Genomic DNA, 19,309 nt, shown 5'->3' with positions numbered 1-19,309 from the left:
TTGACACTGTCACATGTACATCCACACCTCGTGCCAGGCTCTGTCCATAACACTGGGGATGCAAAGGTGGATAAGACAGGCACGGCCCTGGGCATGCCTTCAACAAGTTTCACCACCGCCCCCCCCCAAACTTAAAGGGCCCCATCACTGAATCCCTGGAGGGAGGTAGTTTTTAAAGGGACCATCTCCCAGTTTCACTTTCTCATCTTGTTCTTTGAAGTTCTGAAGTTCATTTTAAGTGCATCCTGTGCTCCTCCTCTTTGGCTAACAGGAAGTTGTGGCCCTTATCTGAAGATTAAGAAACATCCAGGCAATGAATTCCTGTTTTCCCTTCCCCCGGCCCTTTGGTAGACTTAACAGCAGTCGTTATGGTTCGAGATTTCTTCCTGCCCATCAGCAAAGCCACAGCAGCCCATATAAAAAAATGATAGCTGTCACATCCGTCTCAGGGAATTCTTTCTGTCTTGTCTCTTGCATTTGCCTCGGACTTTGGGATGGTTTTTGTTTTCTTCTCCAGATGCTCCCTGTTGGATATGCCCTTAGGCTTTACACCTGTAGCCCAGGAACAAATGATGCCTGGGATCCTGCTTATCTGAGTGAGGTGCTAAGAAATCAGTCTTTAGCTGCTACTAAATTTGTTCCCCTCTGTGTCCAGCTTTGTCAGAACTTAAAGGCTGTTAAGGGACACCTTTACATGTTTTGATCCCTGTCTGGCCTGTATTGTATTACTTGCTCTTGGCACATGCCTTCAGAACCTTCAGTTAATAGAAGAAATAGACAGTGAGTGGCAGCAGTAAGTTTAGAACATTCTTGTAAAAGATATGGCTACAGAGGGGCCGAATGGCAGGGAGCTTTAGGGAAAAAAAAGACCCTTTTTTGTTTGTTTCTTTTATGGAGAGAGTCCATGTGCATGTGGGAGCGGGGGAAGGCAAAGGGAGAGAATCTGAAGCAGGCCCCACGTTCAGCACAGAGCCCGATACGGGGATGTGGGGTTCAGTCTCACAACCGTGAGTTCATGACCTAAGCCAAAATCAAGAGTCACACGCTCAAGTGACTGAGCCCCCCAGGCGCCCCGAGGAAGGCCTTTTTCAGATAGAGCAGATTCCATTTGTTTGTCAGTCAGAGAGGGAGAAGCCAAGAAGATTGGAGACATGAAAGAAGAGAGGATCGCCCAAGCAACGTCGCAGACAGGGTCTCAGAAGAGCACAGAAGAAGCCTCTAGATTTGGCAAATACTCCATTTATCCAATTGAAGCTGGAGGAGAGGAAAGAATTCTTTTCCCCTAGTAGAACCTATCATGTGTATGAAGGGGTGGTGGGGCGAGGTTGGAAGAGTTGGAAGGGAATGCGAAGCACATCTTTATTTGGCTCCAGCCATGTTCCGGGCACCGTGCTGGGTGCTTATCGGTGCACAGATGAGCAGACCCTCGGCAGCCCCCCATCACTGGACTGGTAGCACCATGTGCCACAGCCTGCCCGGCCTTGTGCGGAGATGCACCCAGGCAGGACTGCATGGCTGCACTGCCTCGTTGCGTGGAAGGCGTGGGTAACCCTGCGGGGGTGGGGGGGGGGGGTTATATGCAGGGAGAGGCCACGCGGAGCTCTGCAGAGGCATCCGGGAGAGCCAGGCTGCAGTTGGAAAAGCAGAGGTTTGTAGCCATTCATGCCGGAGGGGGAAACAGCTTAGAGGAGGACGTGATGTGGGTGTGTCTCCGGAATTACCTTTCTGCCCACCTTCCCACTGTATTTCCATCGTGAGTGACCACAGCCTTTTCTCCCTAAATCCAAACGACGGCCTTCCCGACGGTCGCTCTGCTCAGGTGCATAGCAGCCATTTGTAAGATTCTATTGGTTACCTAGAGACAGAGTCTGAGTGGAAGAAATGAGCTGAAATTGGAGACTTGGGTACCTCCTGAGTTTAATTTTAGTTTAATAAGCTGTGTCCTTAAACTTTTCAGAGTCAGACCTCTAAACCAGCACTGTTAAATAGAAATATAATGTGAGCCGTTTGTATAATTTAAAATGTGTGTAACTTACAACATAATTTGTATAATTTTAAATTTTCTAGCAGAATTTTAAAAAGTAAAAAGAAACATAAATGGTTTTTAATATTTTTATTTTACTCGTAATATCCAAAATATTCTCATTTTAATTTGTAATCAGCACATAAGAGTAATTGAGATGTTTTACATTGTTTTTTCACCTTGTCTTTGAAGTCCAGTATGTATTTTATACTTACAGCATATTTTTTTAAGTTTATTTTTAAGAGAGAGAGAGCACCGCACATGCGCAAGTGGAGGAGGAGCAGAGAGAAGGGGGAGAGAGAGAATCCCAAGCAGGCTCCGTGTCATTAGCATGAGCCACATTTACAGCATATCTTGATTTGTACTGACACAAATTGAACGCCCCCTATAGCACGTGGTCACCTTGTTGGACATTGTGGCTCTAAGAGGAAACTAAAATCACATGACAAGACTTGTTATCTTGTGTCTGAATGAAGGATCTTTCTTTTTTTCTGTTTTAATGTTTACTTTTGAGAGAGATAGACCAAGCACGAGCAGGGAAGGGGCAGAGAGAGGAGACACAGAAAAACCAAAACAGGCTGCAGGCTCTGAGCTATCAGCACAGAGCCCAACCTAGGGCTTGAACTCATTAACCACAAGATCATGACCTGAGCCAAAGTTGGACAGTTAACCGACTGAGCCACCCAGGCGCGCCAAGATTTCCCTTGTTCTTATGGGAGGAAGGAAGGTATTGAATAGAGAAAGGACCTTTATGCAGTTGGCTTTTGTCTCCACCATTGCAGTGAGGAGTTTTCTACAAGATTCTGAAGAGATGGCTATCCAAGTTATCCTTAATTCTTTTCCTTGGGTTTTTTGTTGGCTTCCTTTTTTTCCTCTTTTCCTGTCTGCTTGCCAAAATTTACAAAACATTCCATTCACCTTTTTGAATACGGTGGTGTTTCACATACGGGCATGATTTTTATGAAGCAAATTTTTATTTTTAAAAATGAATTCTGCCTTTGGTCACATGTTTAGAAAACAAGTCCCATAAACATTTTTTAATCAATAACTAATTTCTAAATAATGGAAGAGCCACTCAATAGAGTGTCGTATAGTATATGTACAGTTTAAAGAACAAATGAATCCCAGTACCTACCATTCAGTGTAAATGATAGACTATCATAATAGAATATTATACTAATAGAATAGAGTGTAACAGTAGGTACTGGTACTTTTGAAGCCTCCCTGATCACATTCTGTTTTTCACTGTTAACTTAAATGGATTGGCTTTTCTTCCTCATTCTAAGACTTGTTTTTTAGGCCTGAAATCTGTTAACCTGGAAACAGCTAATTCAGCAGGCTTGAAAAACCCCAGATCTGCAGGAAGTGGATGGGTGTGAATTCTGAATGCCCGCCCCCAGCTCAGCCTTTGTGGGGCTGAAAGGCAGCAAAGGCAAGAATGCCTCGTACTGAAAGGCCACCAAGGAATCCAGGCGACAGACAAGGAGTGGAGGTTTCTTAGGAGCTGTTGGGAAATAACTAAACTGCCGTTTTATTTTTATTTTAGCCCACCTGAAGGGTTGGGAACATTTGAGGCCATTTCTAAAAGAACCTTCTTTTGCCCTTTCCTTTGAGCTTGGGAACAAGCCAGGCCTCAGGAGAAATGTGAGAGGACGTGAGTGCCTTGGAGCTGCGCTTACCCCACCCCTAAAAAGAGGTTCACCGTCTCTTGTTCTCCCAGGTGCCAAACTCCAGTTCCGAATGTGGACTCCTCCCCCACGTTCGTCACGCTCGCTGATGAATAACTTCCTGAACACATGACATGGTGGCTTTTGTGTGTCTGGTTTTCCCCAAATGCAGGCTCTACCCCCATCCCCCACCCCCATAAAATGTCAGGTAGTCGTAAGAAACAGCCCCTTAGCTTCCACTGTGGCTGCTCCGTTACTCTCAGATGAGTGCGGCTGTTGTGGGTCGCATCGGGGCGCCGACACAGCCTAGAGGAATGGGGGCCTAACGGGACACGCTTGCAGGATCCTTTCCTGCCCAGGAGCATGGCTGGCTCATGCCCTTTCTCTCCCCACAGCTCTCTTGCCTTCATCCCTTCCCCCTTGAATTTGTATCTCCACATTTGTCACTTAGTGGTACATAAAACGGTCCTTGCCGGAGCAGTGGTCTTTGTCTGTAGTTAGATTTGCTTGACCAGACCAGCTCGGACAAAGCAAATCTTTGAGCTCTCCTTGAGCAAATCCTTCTGTAAGAAGCTGGGATGTGAGAGCAGGCCTCTTCTGTGCAAGCAGGGGCTCTCGAAATCACTGGTCCCGATCCTCACCCCAGCTCGCCATCCATCTTTCTTCCCAGCTGTAAACGGTGCACACTGGTGCTGTGACCTGATGTGGGATCAGATGGTCCACGGAGTGTACATTTGCAGAGCTTCGTCCTTCTCTGGGACCCATTTCAGATGTGACAGTGATGACTTTGGGCAAAGGAGGAAGTGGATTCTTTCTACTTTCAAAGGCTACATGGCATAGGGCAAAAGAAAAAGGGTGATGGAAGGGGGTAGGGTGTCTGAGTTGGGATATGCTGATGAAGGAAGGAGATTGGAGCCTGACTCTCTTTCTTCTTCAGGGATGGTTAGGTAATCTTTCAAAAACTTGATCCTCTCTATACTTCTCTTAGCTTCCTTCATTTGTCGCCACCACTGCTTAGGAAAGGAAAGATGTCTACTTGGCATCTCTGTGCAATTCTCACTGACATTCAGGAAGGAATTTTCCATGGAGGGAATAACAAAACCCATGGTTGGATTCCCTCCGTAGATGACCCAATATCAAATATAGGTAGATTCTTAGCAGACTTTTGTTGGCGATGATCATGGTCTTTCCGGTGTCATCTGTACAGTGGGGATAATGACAGAGCATACCTCGTAGGGCTGTCATGTGGATTAAACTAATAAATGATTTCATAGATGGTGGCCCTTAGAACAATGCCTGATACATAGTAAACATTGTTGGTCCATATTTAAGGTTCTAGAAGTTACACTATGGTCTTCAGCAGTCGGAAGCTTTCCTTTATTCTGCTGCCTACTCATTTAAAACTTCATTTATTTAGAGGCGCCCGGGTGGCTTGGTCGGTTAAGCATCTGGCTCTCGATTTTGGCTAAGGTCATGACCTCACAGTTGTGAGATCGAGCCCCATGTTGTCTGGCTGCACGCTGAGTGTGGAGCCTGCTTAAGATTCTCTCCCTCTGTCTCCCTCTGCCCCTCCCCTGCTTCTGTGCATGCGTGTTCTCTCTCTCTCTCTCAAAAAAAACAAAATGAAAAATGCATAAAATTTCTTTTGTTTGAAGAAACCAGGTAGAGACAACTTTCTTTCCAAAAAAAAAAAAAAAAAACCCACCTCATCAAGATATTTCAAACCCTTGAAACATATCTTACTTTTTCAGCAAGAAGCCCAGTTTACAGCAGTGCCTAGCATTTCTGATTATTCTTTATGGGGTCCCCCACCCCCTTCCTTCTCAGGCTTTTGGCATTAAAGAGAATATATCTATTTGTTTGAAATACCAAGTACTTCACAAGATTGAAGTCAGTGTGACTAGAAAAGAGATAAGCTTGAGCTTCTCTTCTATTGTGAAATGTTCCGTTCCATTTCTAGTTTCTGTATTTTGAGATTTCAATCTATTTATAAGTGACTTCTTTATGCTTTCCTTTGTTCCCGAACGGGTATAAGGTGATTCCTGTATCACAGGATGAGACATGCAGGGTTCAGTCAGGGAGGAAGGGGGAGCAGCGCTTTCCTTAGAAGAAAGGAAAGGATTTGCAGTAATAACGCTTGGCTTTTACACATCGTTTTGTGTTGCTTTCCCCCAAGAACTTTTAAAACCAAGGTCTCTTTGGATTCCTCCCGCGGCTCTGTGGGTAGTACTCTTCCTTTTTATAGATAAAGATACCGATCCCTGAAGAGGGGGCTTTGCTCGTGGTCACCCGGCTGGTTACTAGTGACAGAGTTGGGACCAGGACGCCTGCCTTGCTTTTCACGGCCCGTGTGCTTCCCTAGAGTTGAAACCATTTATCGGCCAAGTCAGGCATTATGGTGTGACCTCCTCCGACGGATTTGTTTGCCCCCATAACAATCTGTCTCCTGGTTCAGTACTGAGACACTGGCCATTTATGCGTATTTATGCATATTTTTTCAATCTGTGCCTTGCTAGGATGGCAGAACGGGAGGTCTCTCGTAGGGTGGGGAGAAGACATTTCTGGTGACCAGCACCAGCTCTACAGAAAGCCACCTTCTGGCTCCTCCCGTGTGCTTCAGCTGAGGGGCTTCTAGCAGCAGACCAGGAGAGGTCCGGCACCCTCAACACGATCCCTTACCCCTTCTGAGGGGAAAGCTTATGATGAAGCTTATGCAGGGCTGAATAGGTAGGACCCCATCCCATCTGGCAGCTGCGTTTAAAGATTCATCCTGCTCACACGATTCTTTACAAACTCGGTATAGGACAAACAGGGAAAGTTGCATGTGACTAAGCCGTGGCACGCGTCTGTTATAGAAAATCAGTCTCCCTCGTTCCCCTGTGTGTTCTTACTGCTGTGCTCTCAAAGCCTTATAGCCAACTCTACCAATCCTTTTCAAAGAAAAGGCACAATCCTTTTAGGAGAGTGCCTCAAACCACTCAGAGCTTCTAGATTAATCTGAAACAACATCTGAGTTCACAACTGGGTCAGAGTTGCAGAATAGTAAGAGAGACTTGCCAATTCAGCAGGCGTGTGTCTCGGGCTAGTTAAGAACGAGTACAATCTTGAGGTCTGACTTTGTTGCAGATGTTTAGACCTTGTGTGCTGAGATAATTCTGGGTGGCTTTGGATAACTTTGTTTCTTAACTGAAAAGGAGTGTCTGCTGCCTGATAAGTGTTTATCCGTGAAATAGCAACATGGTGTCAGTCCCAGGGTCGGAGGGCTTGTACATCCCCAGAGACCAAAAAAAAAAAAAAGCAAGGTCATGGGCTCGGGCCTGTTACTGCAAGAGAATGTGAGTACTAGCTTTGAAAAAGTACCTCTTATCCTTATGCAGGGTGTCTGCCGGATTCTCTTCCTTCCTCTCTTTGCCTTAAGGGCTATACATTGTCATAACCAAGTAGAACTGAAAACCGACAAACCTGTCCCACTTCTAGTGGATAGGGTAGAGATCTGGGGTCCAAAAATACCTCTTTCTTGCCAAACCTCAGCTTGTTCCATGTCCTTCTTTTTTCTTTTTTTCCTTTTTTAATGTCCTTCCCCAGTCCCGGCCTGACCCTTCACCATCTGGCTGAGTGAGGACTTGCCATTTGGCTTGCCTCGCGTCTGTGACGGGTCCCCGTTCCTGGCTGGATCCCGTTCCCCATTAACTCTTGCCTCTTTATTACAAGGATCACAAAAGGGCTTTTCAATGTCAAGGCAAAGCCCACACGGAGAATGGTTTTTAACTGCGGATATGTTAACAGTGTGAGTCAGAGCAAAGCGGTGAAGGCCTCCATTGTGGAAGACGTGAGGGGCTGGCCGGGCGTTTTTCCACTGGTATTCCAGCAGAGTTGGAAACGACTCTCAAGTTTAAGTGTCTGCACCACTTGCAAGAAACTGAGCCTGGGTGGCTCAGTCGGTTAAGCGTCCGACTCTTGGTTTCAAATCGGGTCACGATCTCATGGTTTTGTGAGTTCAAGCCCCACGTCGGGCTCTGCGCTGACAGTGAGGAGCCTACTTGCGATTCTCTCTCTCTCTCTCTCTCTCTCTCTCTCTCCCTCTCTCTGCTTCTCCCTCACTCGCACTGTCTCTGTCTCTCTCAAAAATGAGTTAAAAAAAAAAAACAAAAACCTGTAAATCTCGGTGGCCTCCTATGTGCCAGACACAGCCCAGGCATCCTGTGCCATCTCCTCAGCCCTTCAGAGCAGGCCTTTAGAGTCCAGTTTTTGCAGCTAGGTAAACTGAGGCTCAGAAGAGTTGAGCTGCTGCCGCCAGGATACATATTCCCATCAGCCATACTCTCAGGCGCCAGGTATATAGCCAGGTTTCCGAGTTGATGTGCCCCAGCCTAGCAGACTGCTGGCAGCGCCACCGGGCCTGGAGCTGGGCTGGTAGCTGGGCCTTGCAGTCGACGAGCTTTCTGGTCGGGAGGACGTAAGACCCTCTCACACAGCCGAGCCCCGGCACTTCTCTCCCTTCCCCGTTATTTGTGGCCACCATTTGCCCTGGTGACAAGGAAGGTACTGTCACCAGCAATTACTCAGTGGAACAAAGATATTAAAGAGGAAATTTCCATTAGGTAAATAACTGTGAAAGAAGAACCCCAGAGAAGGGGGGGGAGAAATTCAAGCCCAGGCTCCTATTACACTGGCCAAATATCTCTGGCATCCCATGCTTGCTGAATATCATAAAAGGGTCAGGAAAACTGATCAGACCAAACAGAGGGACACAGTGTGAATTTTTCTCTTGCATTATTCCAGCATCTACTTGAATTTCAGTTTTATGAAACCAACTGTCCCGAGCCTGGCCCCAAACCTGGGGCTAATTTGTAGTGACTCCGTTCCTATGGACAATGGGATTCTTTCTGGAAGGTGGGGTATTGACCCCAAGTGTGTCAGCCATGCAGTAGAACTGGCATCTTGAAGCGCTTCTGAGATTTTTTACCCCCTTGTTGAAGACAGGGCCTTCCAGAAATTAATGACTTTGGACTGTGGCCAGAATTTGCAAGCGTGGTGTGTGCTAAAGCTTCCTTCAGTGAACGAAGAGGAGGATTAGTGTTGTCCTCGCAAGAGTAAGAGCAGGTTTTCTGAAGGACATTCTGTTCCTTGGAAACTTGCTAGTTTTCTGTGGACTTGAAATTGGTACAAAATGGGCTGTATTGACTTAAGTCTCCCCCAGAGTTGCTTCTGGTGTCCAGGTATTGTTTTTACCGAGGCAGGTTACAAATTTTCTACAAATTTCCCTCCAAGTTCTAGTCCTTCCCTAGCGTGCAAGCCTGGCCCGTGCTGTCTGTCCTGCCTGGGCTTTTCTGCCCCCGGGTGCATAGCTTCCACTTCTCCGGGGACACATGTGCCAAATGCTAAGTATATACACCATCTCACTTAGCCCTCAGCAGCCCCACGGAACCTGATTATTCCCGTTTTGCAGGTGAGGAGGTGGAAGTTCAGATAACGTAGTACTGTTTTCACTGGATGCCTCGTATGTATCAGGTTCTGTCCTCAGTGCTTCACACATAGTGTCTAATCCTTCCCGCATTCCCTGTGGGTGGATATTCTCATTCCCATTCTGAAGATGAGGACACAGGCTCCCAGAGGTGATCTCATGGCTGTTAAGTGCCACAGAATCCAAAGTCAGGTGTGAAGCTCTTTCCGAGGCCCTCGAAGGCAGGAGGCAGACACCATCTCTGATTGAGGACTGTGCTGTGCCAGCCTAGCACACGGTGTGCGTTCCGTCCACATTTGGTTGGTTGGTGGGTCGATGTATCGCTGTTCTGTGCTTGCTCATATCCTTACGGTTTGCAGCCTTTCCCCAGCTGCCTCTGAGATCAGTTTTGCCCTTATCCGAATTTCTGCCTCCGAGCTTCATTTCCCATTTTGACATCCCTGAGCATGCCCAAGAGCATCTGCCCTGAAAACAGTTCAAAATGAGTTTGAATTTCGCTGCATTTGGCTTTTCTTTTTATTTTACTTTTTTAAATTTTTTAATGTTTATTTAATTTTGAGAGAGAGAGAGACAAAGTGTGAGCAGGAGAGGGACAGAGAGAGAGGGAGACACAGAATCTGAAACAGCCTCCAGACTCTGAGCTGTCAGCACAGAGCCGGACGCGAGGCTCGAACTCACAAACTGCGAGATCATGACCGGAGCCAAAGTTGGACACTTAACCTACTGAACCACCCAGGCGCCCCTGGCTTTTCTTTTTAAAATACGTAGGTAGAACTGGGGGTGGGGTGGTAACGGATGTCCTGTCCCAATCACTCCCACATGGCACACTGTGGCTGTCATGGGCACCTCTGCTGTGTTTTGACAATCGTGTTCTAACTCAAGGACACGAGTGAAATAACTCTTCCCAACCTCAGAGAAGGCCAGTGCCAGAAGGCACCATACAGAGTGCTTACCGGAGTCCCCACCCTCTCCAGCCCACGTTCTTACCCTATCTTTGGGGGAGAAATAAGATACCAAGTGTGATTTATTTTCCCACCGAGGTGGGGAATGAGAGAGATGGAATTAAGTATGACTAAGTGCTCCCACAGTGAGAGAAGGCCACAAACTTTTGGTGCCCTGGATTCATACTGAGAAGCCCAGTGGACTGGCCCAAGGCCCAGCCTCTTTGACCATGGCACCCTTCATCTCACTGGTTTCAGATTAGTTCCTATAAAGTGTCTCTCCCTGTAAAATCTGATTAACCTCTAATCAGTACGAGTTTGGCTGGATCTCGGATTTCAACATCTTCCCATTTCCTAACTTGTCAGTCACAGTTACAGGGGTGAAGACTTTGGTAATAGTTTCCTGTTAATAACATCTTTGTGTCCTTTATGTTGACCCACAAGTGACAAAAGACAAGTCCAGTTGGCTTGCATGAATAATTTGTTTACCCACAGAGAAGTGGGAATTCAGATAGAAGTCCTAGGGTAAGTAAGCTGAGTAGGTATGGGCACCTTTCCACAGCTGAGAAGCACATGGAAGAATCCAGCATTTAGAGGGAAGAGTGATCTCTGAGGTCATCTTACCCCATCCCTGCTGAGGTCGATGTGGTATTTTTGTACCGAGAACGCCCAGGACCAGTCGGTGCTGGGGGAGCGGAGGGGGCTATAGCAGTTAAGCTTTTGGCATGGACTCACTCCTAACCCTTGGGTATTGAACTTGCCTTATGGGTGGGAGCAGGGGTGGTGGTTAGTGGAGGGGGTTATATTGGGCAGTTTGCCTAGGTGATTCTCTCATATTCTCTTAGGGGGGAAAAGTGTTATAGGATTTTTCATTTCTTCCTAGTCAGCTGCCAGATATCAGTAGTCAGGACCTTATTATCTGTTCCAAGGAAAGACCTCTTTTCAAGGAAAATGAGAGTCGGAGGAAGTGGGACAGACCCGGACAAAGCTCCGGAAGGAGCGTGGGTACCCTGGGCACTCGCCACGCACAACATGCGCCTCTGGAAACATCACGCTTCTGAGAAGGGCTTTTTCACTGGGCGCCACCTCACCTCTTCTGTGGCATCAGAGAGAAGCGTTTTTATCCAGACCCCGAGTGGAGAACACTGGCAACCTACATGGTTCCAGAAGGTAGCAGGAACTCCTTTTTTTTTTTTTTTTAACCCTTAAAACAAGGGCCACATTTTCCTGTTCTCCCTTGATTTGCAAGTGTTTCAGTTTGTGTGTGGCCCTCATTGCTGTCCGTCTCACACACGGGGATTGTGACCTTCCCAGGGAGACTGTCATCCTTGAGAAGAGGTCCCAGGCTATATCTGTGTCCTCAGCAATACGTAAATCTGTGCTGGACCCACAGTAAGTGCTTAATAAAGATGTCCTACCTTGGAGCGTAGATCACACACTGTCAGAGCTGGAAAGGACTTTGGAAACCACCAAGTCCAGTATCTAATTTTAAAGATGGTGCCACTCCAGAAACTCATTTTGGAAGCTAGTGTTTATCTGCTGAAAAGAGGGGGCTTTGTTTTTGTTTATGTCAAAGCCTAGTGCAAATGACCGTAATTCTAAACCTTTGAAAGGCTTTCTTCCTGGTGCAGGGTGTTCCTGCTTGGACTAGTCGCTGCCTAATAAAAACAGGAAGAATGCTGACTGGATCCCATGCCCTGAGCCCCAGTCACTAATTCTTCCGGCCGCATGGCCATGTGGGTACTGTGGTCCCTCTGCAGATGCCGCCAGCGAGGCTGGGCAGGAGGGCACCTTGCTCAGGCTCCTGTGGCTGCGGGAACAGTTGGGGGGGACTAGCGTCTGGTCTGGTCACAGGCCCAAACTCATGGTGGCCCGCAGTGGCCCTCAAATGGGATCCCTGACTAAAGCCCCATTTAGTGATTCACAGTGCCGGCTTCGCAACATCACACAGGGTCTCTGTCCTAAAGGCAATGGTAAAATTAATTTTCATTAACTTTAGCTCTCCAGTTAGACACGAAGGGACAGGGGAGGCAGGGCCTAAAGCAGATAATGACAGGGATTGCCTCTCCAGAAAGGTCCGTAATCACGGCCCTACATCGTAAAAGCATTTAGGCTGAGTAAAAGGAATGAGTGTTCCCATCTCTGGCTCCAGAAACCATTGCTGTACCTGGAGTTGCTGGTTCTTCCCCTGGTCCCTCTTCTGTGCCCGGAACTCCCCTTTTCCTGTCCCTGTGTCACGAAGCCTCAGGCCTGGTGGCTTCCAGGGCATACCTGTGTAAAAGATGCCCCTTGCCAAACCAGTATGAAACAGGCCCCGGAGGCCAGGCTGCCCGGTGTACTGGGTCTTCAAGGCAGGCTGTTGGCCTTGACTCTTTGCACAGAGCTCTGTATCTAAATAGCATTCCTGTGAGTTTTCTGAAAGGTTAGTCCTGGGTCACTGGCACTTAACCCACTTGTTTTGGTAGATCCTTCCCGAGAAGGTTAATTATATATTTGATATCTTTCCTCTTTATGCCTGAATGATGAGGATAAGTACCCTGTGGTTTATTAACTGTCACTTTAAACCTTTTCAGATTGTCTTGTGACAAAACAGAGTTTTATGTCCTTTTTATCCAGCTTTGATGGATGAGACAGCTTCTCTGGTAAAAGAATGCCAGGATAAATAAGATCTTTCTCTGATTTGTGGGGGAGGACTTTGCACTGGAAGTCATGAGTTCAAGTCTGCCATTTCATATGAAAGGTGACCTGGCCTGTTAACCTTTCCATATACTTCATTTTCCCTTGTGACAAATGGGGCTGAGCACGTGGGCACGTAGGCACTCGGTAATTGCTGAAGAAGTGAAAGAAAAGACATTGCTTTAGGGCAGTTGACGTCTCTGAAAGGTTTGGCAACAAACCCTGTGGCAACAATTTGCCATGTTTCCTATTTTGAGTCCCACTGATTTCTCAGAGCAGAGAGCCTCTGTCCGTAACACTCTAGAACCCCAACGCTTCCCTCTCCACCACGGGGTCATTGTGTTATATGTTTAGTTTTTTCAGTAGCTTTGCAGGAGGACTGTGGGAGGTGGATGCCATGACTGCCGGTTAGTAGTTGTTTTGCGAGCCTTGTGTCCGCCACTGTCGGCACCCTCCAGTCTTCTGCGTCCAGCGCCTTGAGACCCAGTCTCCCGGGACACACGGTGTATGTGACTCAGCAGTTAATCTCTGTCTCCATTGGTATTTACTGAATCCTGGGTAGGAGCAAGGGGAGGTATTCATTTAAAATGACTAAAGTAGCAAAAGTAGCACTGAGGCTTTAAAACCCCTCTCCTTCTGTCTTTAATTCATCCCAGTTTGCGGGGACGCTGTCGGACGGCTTAGGGAAGACGATGGACAATCGGCACCAGTCGGAGCGGGAGTACATCAGATACCACGCGGCCACGAGCGGGGAGCACCTTGTAGCTGGCATCCATGGCCTGGCCCACGGTGAGTCACGTGACGGCAGGAGCCCGGCCCTCCTGCCACAGCTGCTCGGGGCCCTTTGCACCCGTCTGACTGTAAGCGGACCTCCAGGCTGGGGAGCGTGTGTCCCTGAGAGCCCTCCCGGCTGCCCTGCTTTACCCGCCTTGCAGCTGAAATGGCACCGCCTGTGGCAAGCCTTCATTTATTTTCACACCGTCGCACACACCGCAGCCCCTTCCTGTTCTTTGGCTTCTGTTCCCCAAGTGGACCCCGTTCTAGAATACAGACTTGCTGCTTCAAGACTCGCCTTCTGCTTACTGAGCGTTCCTTCTGAGGCAAATGAGATGTGAACCTGGCCACTGGGCTTGGGGCCCAGGTGTTCTTGAGTCTTGTGAAAATGCACAGTCGCCTGGATTGTAAGTCCAGGTGTCCAAGAGATGTAGGTGATAGCGTGGATATAGTAAGCCTCTGAATTTGTACAATTCTGCCCTTTAATGCTTCACCTCCAATTCATTTGCCTTTTGATAGTGTTTTTTCTCCACAACTTCTTTGTGTGGCATTTGAGGCCCTTGGAAATGTACACCCAGCCAACTTTGCCAACCAGTGTTCCCCAGCCACACCGCATTTCAGCCACCCAAAGCCGTGTGTTGTCCCCCAGACATGCCTTGCTCACTCACGTTCCTTCTGCCTCACTTCCTTGCCTGGCTACTCAACCTAGAAGTCTCAACTCAAGTGACATTTGCTCCACTGTCCCCAGTCAGAATTGACGATGAGGGCATACACGGCAGTCTGGGTTGTGTCTCTAGCCAGCCGTGTGTGTGTCTTGTTTTCCAGATCGATGGGGAAGGTCAGGAGAGCAGAAAGACCGTTCTGTATTCACTTTTATACTTGAGACCCTCACTCGATACCTGGCGTATAGCTCATGCTTGGTGATGCTTAGGAAACTGCACTGTTTGTACCAGATTCTTAGAAATAATCTGAAGCTATCAGAAGTCCTATCAAGACTGATCAAGTTTAGATTATCTCCATTTGGAAGAGGGAGGAATGTGGATAATAAAAAGAAAGAAAAAATCTTTCTTTTCAGGCTTGGGACACAATGTTTGTTTATCAGTTTTCCTCACTGTGAGGTCTGGATCAAAATGCCTTTACTTTTCCCAAGCCTGCCCAAGTGGAAAGGGAGCTGCCCCCAAGGAGATATCAAGCCAAGAGTAAAACTTAGCTGAAATTAATCTGTTCTTGGACTCAAAAAGTTGGTTGCTGGGCAGCCGTATGGGGTGAAAGGTTTACTCATTCTTCCCAGTAAATATAGTGATAGTGCATGGGACTCAGAGGGACTGTTTTCCTAATGAAGGCAAAATGCTTTACTCTGTATCATTGCCTTTATCTGTCAAGCATCCTTGGGATGTGGAGAGAAAGTATATTGTCCTCACTTTCTAGATGGACATGGCTGTGTGCTAAGAAAATGGATGATTGGTTCAAGGTGGGTTGCAAAATCCCCTGCAACCAGGGACCAGTCATACAATATGTGCAGCGTCTCCAGGGACAGGTAGCCTCATCCTAGGAGTTTCCAGGAAGCTCTGGATTGTATGCAAGTCACATCCTTCTTCCCTCAGGATAAAAAAATTGGGTGTGTGGGTTTTTTTAAATTTATTTATTTATTTTAAGAGAGAGAGCTGGGGAGGGGCAGAGAGAGAATCCCAAGCAGCCTCTGCATTGTCAGCACAGAGCCCCATGTGGGGCTTGAGCCCATGAACTGCCAGATCATTACCGGAGTTCAAATCAAGAGCCAGACACTTAACCAACTGAGCCACCCAGGCACCCCCAGGATGAAAAAAATCCTTAAATGTAACAAGAACCAGAACCCATTCAGTCTCCTTGGTTTAAAAACTGGGAGTCCTGCTCAGTTTTCTCTGCAGGCCCCTCTTGTGCCAGGTTCAGCAATGTCTGTCTCTCCGTGACCGTGGTTTAAAAGGTCGGGAGAGGGCGGCTTCACTGGAGCAAGTGGACCTAGAATCCAAAAGAAAGGTTGTGGACTGTTAGTGCTGTTAGCGCATTCTCACCCAGGGACTTTGCCGATTTGTCTCACTAGAGCCGAAGAGTCTAACGAGCTTCCTCGTGCCCCCGCCGCCAAAGGGTAAACATGCTGTGAGTGTCCCTGGCACACATCCTGGAAATGCTCCCCGGACAGGGCCCCACTTCCTCCCCGTAACGCCCGTGTCCTCTCCAGCCTCTGCTAACTGCTGGCCACTTTTGAGGCTCTTTAAGGTCATTGCTGTCAACTTTCAAAATGTTTGGAATGTCTTTTTGACCTAAGTTGGTGTTTGGAACAAACTCCATTGAGAGTCCTGGCTGGTTTGGGCAGCTTTTGGTGGGGGGGTGGGGAGGGGGGGGAGTGCCTTTCATCAAGGCCTCGTGATTTACTCATTACCTAAACCCAATTTCAGCAAAGCATGCAGTTGTTTTTACCCGTTTCAAACATCTGGTAGTGTTGGCCAGTCACATGGTGTTCTTGGAGAACCGAGGAACCGTATTTAGTTCTCTCTGTCTTCTATTTCATGGGGTCCCAACTTTCCCCCAGAGTCTGTTGTTGTAGTCCTACTGTCCGCGCTGTCTCCTGATTGCCCATATGCTTCCCAAATCCTGGAACTGGAAAGTAGCCACTGTTAACCTCTTAGGTTTTCTTTGACTTTTTTAAACTGCAACACCCTTTACTTCGGACTGATATGTGGTATATAGTCTCGGAGTCCCATCCGGTGTCCCAACTAGAGTTGACCTGTCTGGCCTGTTAAGAGGTCGACAGAATGCCCCTAGGTTACCTAGCCAGGTGCGTGGACTTGGTGGGGTTTGGCTTTAAATTCTTTTGCTTTTGTCCTCGGCCAGGTTACAACAGCCGTTGTGTCTTTCGCTCCAGGTATCATTGGCGGATTGACCAGTGTGATAACCTCAACAGTGGAAGGAGTGAAGACAGAAGGGGGCGTCAGCGGTTTCATATCTGGCCTTGGGAAAGGACTCGTTGGCACTGTAACCAAGCCAGTGGCAGGCGCCCTGGATTTTGCATCAGAAACAGCCCAGGCAGTGAGAGACACAGCCACGCTCAGTGGCCCCAGGTCAGTGGTCGCGGACGGAGTCACTTTTGCAGTTTCTATCCCAGATCTGCTGCCACTCCTGATCCATGCTGATGTGTTTGATCATATACTTTTCACCTTAATGATGTGGTTTTTTAAAAACTTGGGTCCGTGTATCTAAAACTTCTGACCTGCCTACTATAAATACATGAAAATAAGGCACAAAAATTGGGCTTGAATTTTTCGAGCTCTATATCCGTATCTATCCACCTATATCTGCGTCTATAATTTATTTATATATAAAATACCGTCGTTGGGTTTTTTTTTTCATTAGAGGGATCAGAAGTAGGATTGCACCCTCACAGATCTCCCCTATTCACCAAGCTAACTAGATCCCTGCACACCCATTGAGAAAACTGTGGGGCTGCAGGTTGTGTCTGGCTCCTAGGCTCTATGGCATGGTTCTAGAATCCCTACCATTGAAGGTCACCATGTGAGTTGGTCCTGTCTTTGTTCTCCCTCCACCCGGACGTGCTAGCCCGTCCCGTGGCCTTATGAAGGAGTTCTCCAGGCGGGTTGGCAGCTCCACTGTGGGACGCTATCCCGCTGTGATGCCAGGCAAGGTGGCGCCGTGATACCAGGCAAGATGGAAACCAGGGCAGCCTGTACGGCTCCACGTCTCACAGAATCCAGCTGCTTTAACGTAGTTCCTCGTGTCAGTCGCCTAGTTGAGCCTTCCTTTTTCAGAGTGACTAATTGGGGATCTTATCAACAAAGGGTATAATGAATGTTACAGTTCCCAGCCAAGCTGGACACTACTTAAGCCCAGAAGGATTTCGCTGCTCCCTGGTTAATAGATATTCCCTGAGTGAGTTAGTGTGCCCTTTTAGAATGTCCAGGGCCTGGGCCTTATCCACGTCCTGTCGCTCCCTCAAACAGGATTTAAAGTGAAATCATCCCCAATTAAAATGAATCCATTTGTCTGTCACCAGGAAACCCTCCTGATGACACGTTACTACAGGGGAAATGCTTAAGATTGTGGACTCGGACCATGTAATATGTTCTGCCGGAATGTCTTCCATCTGGAAGCAGCTGCTTTTTACAAAAGGGTCTGTAGTGCTTACTTTAGTTAACTTACATTCTATTCAGATACAAGCTAGAGCAATCCTTGAGTATTTATGAAGGAGGGGAGGGGCCATAGGGAGCCTTCAAAAGTATTTCCAGTTTTTCTGCGGCTGCTGGAAGCCCCAGGAGTCTACCTCCAGTATTTTGTTAGGACAGTAGGACCTGACGACCACGTGAGTAAAAGCAGGAGGCCCCAACGAGTTCCGAAAGAACCATCCTTGTTCATAAAACCCCCAAGTGGTCAAGTGATTGGGTGTGTGTTTCACGAGGGGTCTGAGGTATAGGTGTTTAATTTTTAAAATTTCATTTTGTGCTGGGAACTTCAACGGTGTCGACCAGAAAGACATGACTCAAATTTTCTTCAGTTGGGATGTCTTGGTAAAGTTGTGCCTTTATCAAGTGTGCCTTTATCGAGAAAGGCACAAAATGGCTGCCACAGCAAGAAAGGCATCCTTGCCATTTTCACTGGTTGTCCAGCATTGCCATAGCAGGGTCCACATCGTGTCACTAGTGTGTCCCATCAGTCATACATTTCTAGTCAGTAAATACTGATCAAACGTTTTCTAAGAAGTCAGTGTTGGGAACATGGCAGAGCACAAGGTTGGCCCTGCCTTCACAGGGCTTACCGTCCGGTGGGGAGGCAAACATAAAACAAGAATCATACAGTAATCCTAGTAATCATAATTTGCGTAAGTTGTGACAAATGACGAGGGAGATGTCCAGGGTGGTGTGTCATCAGAGAAGGCATGGGGGAGGAGGAGGTCAGCTAACCTGTGGTCCATGGGGCCAGGAAAGGCTCTTCTAGGGAAGTGCTGTTTAGGGGTCCAGCGCGCTGTGTGTTGTGCCCCGGGGCCCCCTGGGAAATGCTAGTTGAGATGAAGTGGACGTGGGGGTTGGCCAGATGAAGGGAAGAGAGAATCACATTCCAGGTAAAAGGGGTTCAGGGAAGCTGTACGACTTGCCTGAAGACAAACAGTAGCCGGGCATTCTAGTTGTAGTTTGGCTGCAAAGTTCCTAGAAGAGCTGTCTTCGTAGCCCTTCACTCCCGGAAACAAAAGCTACCGGGGTAATGAGGAGCGGCCCAGTAGTCGGCCCAGGGACACGGGAGCTTAAATGAGGGTGGAAATAAGCTTCTGCATCTCCTCTCTGATCTCAGAGGAGCCACCAGTGAGAGAACCACAGCCGAAGTTAGCAGAGGTGAGCAGGGCACGTGCTCACTATCTAATGGGAGCCTCAGAGCTTTGGCCCTTTACCCTTTATTGCACCAAAAAGGCATTACAGATTCTTCTGAGACACTTGGACCAGTTTCCCTCCATGCATTTGTCTGGGTCCCAGAGTAGGTTATTAATGAGGACCCATGTGTGAGAGAGAAAAGAGCACTTGGGCTGGAGAGCAGGAGGTCTGGGTCCCAGACTCCCTCTTGGCTTCGGGCCTTTGGTCAAGTCTCCTCGGTCAAGTCTCCTCGCCTCCTAAAGCCTCAGTTTTTTCATCTATTAATCGGGGATATATATACCTGTCTATTTTATTCCCTCTCTCAGAGGTCTGAAGCCCAACCAGAATTATTTTAACGTGGCTGCTGTAAA

General features: G+C 47.7%; 1 protein-coding gene across 3 annotated transcripts in view; it reads left to right on the top strand.

Moving 5' to 3' along the window:
* VPS13D (vacuolar protein sorting 13 homolog D) overlaps nt 1–19,309 on the top strand; it is a 257,963-nt gene that overhangs the window by 194,904 nt on the left and 43,750 nt on the right. For all 3 annotated transcript variants that reach the window (XM_039223152.1, XM_039223151.1, XM_039223154.1), the window contains 2 exons: nt 13,428–13,560; nt 16,448–16,643. In XM_039223152.1, the coding sequence (XP_039079083.1) occupies nt 13,428–13,560; nt 16,448–16,643 (329 nt within the window). The remainder of the gene's footprint in view (nt 1–13,427; nt 13,561–16,447; nt 16,644–19,309) is intronic.

The sequence above is a fragment of the Hyaena hyaena genome, unplaced genomic scaffold (assembly GCF_003009895.1).
Source record: "Hyaena hyaena isolate Hyena2069 unplaced genomic scaffold, ASM300989v1 scaffold_1283, whole genome shotgun sequence".
Lineage (NCBI taxonomy): Eukaryota > Metazoa > Chordata > Mammalia > Carnivora > Hyaenidae > Hyaena > Hyaena hyaena.
This window is presented reverse-complemented; position numbering and strand designations above follow the sequence as displayed.